Source organism: Lucilia sericata, unplaced genomic scaffold (genome assembly GCF_015586225.1).
Source record: "Lucilia sericata isolate MDLA Ls3-8-SP2 unplaced genomic scaffold, ASM1558622v1 Contig000693F_arrow, whole genome shotgun sequence".
NCBI lineage: Eukaryota > Metazoa > Arthropoda > Insecta > Diptera > Calliphoridae > Lucilia > Lucilia sericata.
In genome coordinates, this window is record NW_023994696.1 from 1 (window position 1) to 10,000 (window position 10,000).

At 28.2% G+C, this 10,000-nt stretch overlaps 1 protein-coding gene across 1 annotated transcript in view; it reads right to left on the bottom strand.

Annotated features, from left to right (window-relative positions):
• Positions 1–3,224: 3,224 nt before the first annotated feature.
• Positions 3,225–10,000, bottom strand: part of LOC119607423 (protein sidekick-2-like) — a gene marked incomplete at its 3' end in the record, with an annotated part of 197,875 nt that continues 191,099 nt past the window's right edge. Inside the window, exon 6 of the mRNA XM_037961314.1 lies at positions 3,225–3,406. Within this exon, the coding sequence (XP_037817242.1) occupies positions 3,225–3,406 (182 nt within the window). The remainder of the gene's footprint in view (positions 3,407–10,000) is intronic.

Below are 10,000 nucleotides of genomic sequence, written 5' to 3' on the forward strand. Positions count from 1 at the left end.
CCAATTAGACTTTTTCCAATACTCTTTTAAAAACATTTCTTTGGAAAATGAAATAATTGTTAAATTTTCTGCACCATCGTATCGCTTCACTGTCAACCACATTTTTATGTTGTCATAGTTTCATATCCAACTTTCGTAATGAAAAGAAAAAAGGAAATAGTTCAAACAAGGTTTTTATTGCGTACTTATTTGTTTGGCTCTAGATATTCGTGCATAATCACAAGTACAAGCAAACAGACAAAAATATAGGGACTCCAAAACACACACGAGGATATACCGTAAACAAACAATACGGAAACATACTCATACCGATCAATATTTAGATCAATGATCAAAGCAAAGAGAAATTTTGGATTTTTTATTACCCACATAACTTTTATGAGCAAAAACGCTTGCTAAAGGTTCCTGTTGGCTTTGGAAGCTGACCCCTGCTTTAGGCTCTAATACATGTAATGTTATATCTTTTCTATGAAATTTGTAAAGTTTGTTATTACTGTTGTTGTCTACATCTAATTGTTGCTGCTTTGTTGTTTATGCCCCGTCTGATTAAGTATTTTTGTTCTGTATGCAAAACAGTTTACTAATTTTTTCCTCATTTCTGCTCTCAAAAGTAGGCAACATATTTGAGTTTCAAAGAAAAAAAAAACTACAAAATATTTGATGTTTTCACACAGAATACAATAAAAACTACAATATCAACAGAAACAACACCAATATAAACATTGTTCAACGAAATAATGATAAAGCAGCTGTTAAAATATCAGCAACAAAAACTAACAACAACTACAGCAATGTTTGTGTGAGTAAGTGTAAAAAGCAATAATAACGACAACATCAACAACAACAATTATTTTTTTTAAGAGTTTTTTTCTTTTCCTCTCTTAGTTGTTGGCCAACGAATATTGGTAGTTGTAATATAAATAACGAGAGGAACAAAAACTGTAAAAACCGAAGTTTGCCAACAACAAACTATTACTCACTCGTACTGTTGAGGTAATATTAAAATAGGTGAGGGCAAAACGAGAACCTTAAAAACTTTGCTATTTTTAATGGCAATAAAGGCATTAAATAGTAGTATACTTTCGCATACTAATATCAACATGCAGACATTTATATGATGCATATATGTATGTATGCATTTTATCTGACATTTGTTTACGATTTGAAATTAAAAGTAGAGAAATTGCACTAGATATTAAAACAAAAATTTGTTTTTGTTAAAGGGGTTGTAACGACTAGGCGAGAATGCTATTAACTAACTAAATTACTAACTTACTAATTTACTAATTCACTAGCTTACTAACTTACTAAATTACTAAATTACTAACTTGCTAACTTACTAACTCACTAACTTACTAACTTATTAACTTACTAACTTACTAACTTAATAACTTACTAACTTACTAACTTACTAACTTACTAACTTACTAACTTACTAACTTACTAACTTACTAACTTACTAACTTACTAACTTACTAACTTACTAACTTACTAACATACTAACTTACTAACTTACTAACATACTAACATACTAATATACTAACTTACTAACTTACTAACGTACTAACTTACTAACTTACTAACTTACTAACTTACTAACTTACTAACTTACTAACTTACTCACTTACTAACTTACTAACTTACTAACTTACTAACTTTCTAACTTTCTAACTTACTAACTTACTAACTGTCTAACTTACTAACTTACTAATTTACTAACTTACTAACTTGCTAACTTGCTAACTTGCTAACTTGCTAACTTGCTAACTTACTAACTTACTAACTTACTAACTTATTAGCTTCTTAACTTATTAACTTACTAACTTACTAACTTACTAACTTATTAGCTTATTAAATTATTATCTTACTAACTTACTAACTTATTAGCATATTAACTTATTAACTTACTAACTTACTAACTTACTAACTTACTAACTTACTAACTTACTAACTTACTAACTTACTAATTACTAACTTACTATCTTACTAACTTACTAACTTACTAAATTACTAACTTACTAAATTACTAACTTACTAATTTGCTAACCTATTAACTAACTTTTAAAAGTTTTACATACTCGAGTTATCCTACTTTGGGACCTTTTGCTGCGCTCCTGTTTGGTCCATAAGTACAATACCTACATATATTCAGCAATACCTCCTGTTTATGTGCATGAAATTTCAATCATATTAAACTAACCGTTTAGATGTCATAGTTTTATTTCCCTCTTTTTTCCTATAAGTACCACTGTGCAACGTTCAAATAATTTTAACTAAATTGATATAGATTTCATATTCCAACATTCGTTTATTACGGAACGTAATTGGAGTATAAGTTCTATAAATTCGCAACTACCTTTCTCTGATGCTATAGCGCCCAATATAATAAAGTGTTTATGGAAGAATACCAACCAACCAGCCTTTAGGTAACATATGAGGGCGATATGGACGACTATAAACACCCATTCAAATACAAAGAAGGAGAAAAAAACGACATCATACATTGTTTGTTGGTTACGAATAATTAAAATAGGAAACAACTAAAGTAAAGAACACTCTTCTGCTAGATGACAGCTGGGTGGATCCTTCATACACACACATGATTGCAAGTATACATATGTGTGCCATTAAATGATGTGATGTGATAAACTTTAAAAGGCTTAAGGATGTGTATTGTTGTTGTTGTAGGTTTTTTACGATCCCAGTATAAATTATACGAGAAGGCCTACATTTGTCTCCTCTTATTTGCTTTAACTGCTGGGTATCACTCGATATAATAAAGAAACTTGCATCGTAATTTGTTGTGCTCTGCGTGGTGGGAAGGGGAGCTGGATTTTATTGAATTTCCAGTGGGGTACTTGTAGGTAAGTTGTAAAAAAGTTTGTATTTTTTTTTACTTAAAATGTTTTTTATTTTCCTGTTGTTAAAGTTTTTTGTTTCTTTCTAAAAGGTTTTGTGATAAATGTGAAAAAAATTAAAACAAAACTTTGTCTTGCTGTGTGCAACATTAAATTTGTTTAAAAATTTTCATAAACTTTTTTTTGAGGTTTCGTCTATACATTATCATGTTAAAAGGCAGGTGTGAGTTGTAAAAGAAAAATCTTAGTTTAGGTTAATTAATAAGTTAACAAAAAATTCCTTTAAAATGTCTTGCCTCTAACTGAAATTGTTTAGTTCTTTTAAAATTTAAACTAAAAATTGATTTATTTAATAACAATACTTACCCTCACGCAAGGTCACTATGTAGTAGGATTCTTTGGAGGGTGGACTTATGCCCAATTTATTGACTGCTTTCAAACGAAAACTATACACTGTAAATGGTATGAGACCAGTTACTTGATACGATGTCACATTCGATTTTGTTTGTATTTGTGGCACTTGATCCCATTGACCATTCTCGCCCACTCTGAAAAATAAATAAAATAAAAATGAAAAAGAAATTGAAAAGCGAACAAAATGATGAGAAATAAAAAATAATATTTACTTATATCTTATAGTTTAAATGTATTTTAATTCAATTCACTTTTTATAGATTTTCTTTTCTCTTTTTTTTTTTTTTTGAAAAGTAGGGACAACAGAGAGCAGGAGAAATTGTGAGTCTCACTTAAACAAATATAGACCACCATTACAATTCAATTGAATGGCTTTAGTGGAATGAACATATGAATGAATGTATGAAAGAAAGCAAGTTGTGTTTGTTTAGTTCTTTAGAAAACTACTTAAATACACAGGCACTCTTACTAACACATCCAAATACCCACATCCGGTACACTTATTCAAACTTATGTATATAGTCTAGCCACTTTAACAGTGTACAAATATCAACATTTAAGTTGTATGTGTGTGTTTTTTTGGCCCACAAAATAAAAACTTTTGTTTTTTTTTTCTCCTATTTTATTGTTGCTTTTTCTTCCAGAGCTACAAACAGCCATAATTCGTTGCTTTATATTTAAGTTAAGCGTAAAAAAGAATTTTACGCTCTACATGTATGTTTTTCTAAATTTTTTTTATATTTATTTTCTTTCATTTTATTTTATATATTTATATTTTCTTTCATCGATGCATGAGATTTAATAATAAACAGGCAATGGCAATTTTCATTTCATTTAAACAATAGAAAAATGTATTAAATTTTTCCATTCTACTTGATCATCAATGGGAATTGATTTAAGGCAATTGTTTTGTGTTTTTTTACAATTACTTATGGGATTTTTTTTTGTAAGGGAATCATTTTTGACAAGTTTTAAGCTGATTTTATTTTGAACTTTTAAGTGTTTTTCTTGTTGTTATTGGCAGGAAATATTTTAAATTGAAATGGGAAATATTAAGAGAGTGTGGAAATGGTAGTTATACTCTGTGGGGAGGTTTGCTAGGAATTATAATTTGCAAAAAATGCCTACAAATTGCTATGTGTAACTTTTATTAAGTACTAAAGTTTGACGCGTCAAAATTAATTTTTGTTAAAGGACTAGTTATTGCTATATATATTTTTAGAAAAAAAAATCATCATTGTCTAAGTTTGACCACTTTTAGAGCGGCATTAATTTCCAAAGAATTTCTTTGACTTCGAAATATATTACTTTGGTGGGCAAATGTAGTTGTTTCTCTCTTTGGAAATAGTTCTCTGAATGAATCTAGTAGCCTTAAGAGCTATCGTCAAGGGAAAATCTCGTTCGAAAACAATCTGGGCATACATTTCTAGAATATCCTAATTGTCCGTAATTTAATTGGTGACAACTTCTAGTCCATTAATATAGGTTATTAAAAGCCTGAGTGGAATAGTAGCTACAATATTACTGTTTAGTTAGTTAGTTAGTTAGTTAGTTAGTTAGTAAGTAGTTAGTAAGTTAGTTAGTAGTTAGTTAGTTAGTTAGTTAGTTAGTTAGTTAGTTAGTTAGTTAGTTAGTTAGTTAGTTAGTTAGTTAGTTAGTAGTTAGTTAGTTAGTAGTTAGTTAGTTAGTTAGTTAGTTAGTTAGTTAGTTAGTTAGTTAGTTAGTTAGTTAGTTAGTTAGTTAGTTAGTTAGTTAGTTAGTTAGTTAGTTAGTTAGTTAGTTAGTTAGTTAGTTAGTTAGTTAGTTAGTTAGTTAGTTAGTTAGTTAGTTAGTTAGTAGTTAGTTAGTTAGTTAGTTAGTTAGTTAGTTAGTTAGTTAGTTAGTTAGTTAGTTAGTTAGTTAGTAGTTAGTTAGTTAGTTAGTTAGTTAGTTAGTTAGTTAGTTAGTTAGTTAGTTAGTTAGTTAGTTAGTTAGTTAGTTAGTTAGTTAGTTAGTTAGTTAGTTAGTTAGTTAGTTATGTATTGACTTGTTTAGTGTTAGGATGGATAAGAATTGGTTTTAGGTCAAAATAGTGAACGACACGCACGTACTTGCAAGCTAACCAGTTCGGGAGTTTTGGGCGGGGATCTTGTTACTATTTAGAGACCGAATGTTCAATATCAAAAAAAAAAAATTTACGTGCGCTTTAATTTATGCCCTTATCACGCCAACACAAGGAATTATCATAAATTGTGTTTCCATATTGTCTATTGCATTACACATTTTTAATATGAGGTACAGCTAGATGTTGTTAGCTGTAGCCAACTATCCCTCCCATCCATGTTTTTTTTTTCATAGGCAATCGATTAAAAAAAAAACCCTAACACACCCTTTCCTTACCTACGACACTGAAGTTTTACATGAAAAGTCAAAAGTTAATTCATCTTCAATATTTCATATATTGCAAAAAAAAAAAAAAATAAACGTACAAAAAAAATTATAATTAAGAGAGAGAACAACATAAAATTACATATTGTAAGTGATACAATAAAAAAAAATATGGATTGTAATTATAACAAACTAATTACAGAGAAATTTTTAAGCTTTGCTTTTGTAGTAATATCACTCTTAACAGAGCGATTGATTAACTCTCTTCTTTCAAATAAAGCAAGAGATAAAAAAGTTCTTTGTAACAGCTTGATCAAAACAAAATAGGAATAAGTTTATAATTATGTATTATACGAGCACATTAATGATAATTTGTTTAAATGCAGTCATATGTACATATAAATATATTTAAAAATGTTCAAAGATTGACTTACATACATGAGCTGATTCCAGGAATGCTGAAGGCCTTCTGCTTTCTCGAGGAATTGACGATGCTGGTAACCATATTCAAGTTTCATATAGTTTAAATATATTTATATGTTAGTGATAATGTACACAATTTTATGAATCTAATGTGGTTAAATTTTATACACAAATACTTAAGCAAAAACGATGTTTAGATATTTAGAAATTTCTCTTAAATCATAAATAATATGGAAGTATATTCTCAAAACTGGGATATTTGTTATAAAATATTGGGATTAGATTATAAATCGGATGATAGACATTTTTTTTTCTGTAAAATTAAATTATTATTATTGGTATTATTAAATAAAATAGGAAATAAGAAGTTAGATTTCATATGTTTTAATAGAAAATAGTGTTATATCAAATATAGGTAAATAATTTTCCTTGAATATTCATTAGGTTTTAATATATGTTTTTACATATGGTTTTATACATTCTATGGTAAAATGTATATAGGAAATAATTAGGTGGTCATATTAGGTAGATTTAGGAATAGCTTGTTGTAATTTGGGTTAGATAATTGTTGTAATTTAGTATATAAATTTGATTTAGTTTAGTTAGAATTTAAGAGTTTTGGTTAGAATCTTTCGAGACAAAAATAAGTTATTTTCTTTTTATGCCAATGCAGGTGTCAATTCTGGTATGTAGTGGAAATAAAGCAGGAGGAATTAAAGTTGAATTTGTCGTCACGATAGTGGATTTATTGTTTGTTTGGAAGTTTACAAGATGTTATGAGATGTTCAGATATCAGTAGAATCTACGCAGAATCGAAGTTAATCCAGGTGGTAATAAAAATTAAATCTCTCGAGTGACTAAGTTCAATGCTGACGACCATGAGGTCCAAACTAGTCCAGGTCAGTCAGAAAACGCACCCGAGAGATTGTAGTGGAACTTATGGTCAGTTTAATGGTATTTGGAGAATCTGTCTCAATCCTTTGGAAATTTTGTGAATACCTTTTTCAAATAAATAAATGTTCCCACGGATAATGTTCTTTCGGAGATTATTTTGATTTTATTGGAAACTATATTATTTCCGGATCACAAAATTTAGGGTAAATATTCAGAACGATATCAAAAAAAATTTATATTTAAACCACGTTGATTTTTTTTCCCGATCTTTAGCGGTATTCGAAGTTATTCTTTTCTTACTTGATGTTAAAATTCAAAAAGACCTGTTACATCGATCATTACTATAGATCACACCTCTTATTGCGTTGTTAATTATCTTCTTTTTCGACTTAACTTCTTTTGAGTAAAAGCTTTTAGAAGAGTATAGATTACTTGATAAATATATATCTATCTCAAAAAAATCATATCTATCTAGAGCGACATATACATGATTACGGCGAAAATATACATGATACTTGATGCGAAAGTAAGTGAAAAGTAGGTGTAAAAGAGAACAGCTGAAAATCGACAACGTTGTGTATAATAGTACTTATGTAGTAACTGGTATATTTGGTACATTTTTGTGTACATGAACACTTAAAAATAAGTACCAAAATATTTAAACATAGTTATGAATATTTTATGCTTTCCAATATTATAAAAAGTACTTCTGGTCAGAATTAAACAAATATAAATGTTACAGTTAGTTAGTTAGTTAGTAGTTAGTTAGTAGTTAGTTTAGTTAGTTAGTTAGTTAGTTAGTTAGTTAGTTAGTTAGTTAGTTAGTTAGTTAGTAGTTAGTTAGTTAGTTAGTTAGTTAGTTAGTTAGTTAGTTAGTTAGTTAGTTAGTTAGTTAGTTAGTTAGTTAGTAGTTAGTTAGTTAGTTAGTTAGTTAGTTAGTTAGTTAGTTAGTTAGTTAGTTAGTTAGTTAGTTAGTTAGTTAGTAGTTAGTTAGTTAGTTAGTTAGTTAGTTAGTTAGTTAGTTAGTTAGTTAGTTAGTTAGTTAGTTAGTTAGTTAGTTAGTTAGTTAGTTAGTTAGTTAGTTAGTTAGTTAGTTAGTTAGTAGTTAGTTAGTTAGTTAGTTAGTTAGTTAGTTAGTTAGTTAGTAGTTAGTTAGTTAGTTAGTTAGTTAGTTAGTTAGTTAGTTAGTTAGTTAGTTAGTTAGTTAGTTAGTTAGTTAGTTAGTTAGTTAGTTAGTTAGTTAGTTAGTTAGTTAGTTAGTTAGTTAGTTAGTTAGTTAGTTAGTTAGTTAGTTAGTTAGTTAGTTAGTTAGTTAGTTAGTTAGTTAGTTAGTAGTTAGTTAGTTAGTTAGTTAGTTAGTTAGTTAGTTAGTTAGTTAGTTAGTTAGTTAGTTAGTTAGTTAGTTAGTTAGTTAGTTAGTTAGTTAGTTAGTAGTTAGTTAGTTAGTTAGTTAGTTAGTAGTTAGTAGTTAGTTAGTTAGTTAGTTAGTTAGTTAGTTAGTTAGTTAGTTAGTTAGTTAGTAGTTAGTTAGTTAGTAGTAGTTAGTTAGTTAGTTAGTTAGTTAGTTAGTTAGTTAGTTAGTAGTTAGTTAGTTAGTTAGTTAGTTAGTTAGTTAGTTAGTTAGTTAGTTAGTTAGTTAGTTAGTTAGTTAGTTAGTTAGTAGTTAGTTAGTTAGTTAGTTAGTTAGTTAGTTAGTTAGTTAGTTAGTTAGTTAGTTAGTTAGTTAGTTAGTTAGTAGTTAGTTAGTTAGTTAGTTAGTTAGTTAGTTAGTTAGTTAGTTAGTTAGTTAGTTAGTAGTTAGTTAGTTAGTTAGTTAGTAGTTAGTAGTTAGTTAGTAGTAGTTAGTTAGTTAGTTAGTTAGTTAGTTAGTTAGTTAGTTAGTTAGTTAGTTAGTTAGTTAGTTAGTAGTTAGTTAGTTAGTTAGTTAGTTAGTTAGTTAGTTAGTTAGTTAGTTAGTTAGTTAGTTAGTTAGTAGTTAGTTAGTTAGTAGTTAGTTAGTTAGTGTTTGCATAAAATCCGAAGAAATGTTTGTTGTGCGCTCTCTTACCTGTGCCTGATGGAATCGAACCTACGAATTCTGGTCTAACAGACTAGGACACTAACCATTGACGAGTTGCATCCCAAAGATATCTGGGGTCTTCAGAAGATTGATTTCAACATAAATAGACCTAGCTAGCTCTTCTCATTCTCTTTTTTAATTTTCGAAACTAACTAGGAACAGAAAGTGATACAAAAGTAATTTGAATATCAAATGAACCACTTTCGTTGAACCAACTCAGAAATTAGTTGTTTATACTTCATCGAAATACTACAATAAAGTGACCCCATCATCTCATTTGCTAAGGCTAAGGCTAAAAGAGAAAGTTTTTGAAGAATATCCATTTATAACTTTAAACTTCACATAAACAGTAATAAATGTTGCTATTTTTAAAAGCACTCAAAGGACATTAAGCTTAACACTTATTCTTACGTAACAATTTGAAAATAGAAAATATATATACTAACTTTTAAAAATACGCAAGTGAAAAAAGTAACGCTAAAATTTAACCCTTCCAACTTTTACTTTATAATTTAGAAAACTTTATTCCTTTAACATTTAATTTAGTTAAACTCTTCGCTTTTTTTTTCTTTTTTTGGCCACCCCAAAAATCTTTTTGATGATGTATTTATTTAAGAAATTCCTGAACCAAACCCTTTTTTGTGGCCAAACCCTTTTCGTATCCTTTATCTGTTTTGTGTTTTGCATTCTTAACTATCTTATTTATGGACGTATAACTTTTAGAATTTGCACATGATTTTCCTAAAGTTTTAAAATGTTTTGTCTACTTTATTTACATTTTTTCGTCTTGTATTTGTCTTAAGTTGTTGTGAAATATTTGTAGGCTCTTTTTTCAAATTTATTTATGTAAATAATCCTTAGATGAAGAAGAACAAAAAAATTAAATCAACATCTTTATGAGAAATATATACATATTTTTAAGGAGGCATAAAATGTCAATGTCTTCATAAAACTTACTTTTTATGACTTTAAGTGTATATGCGTG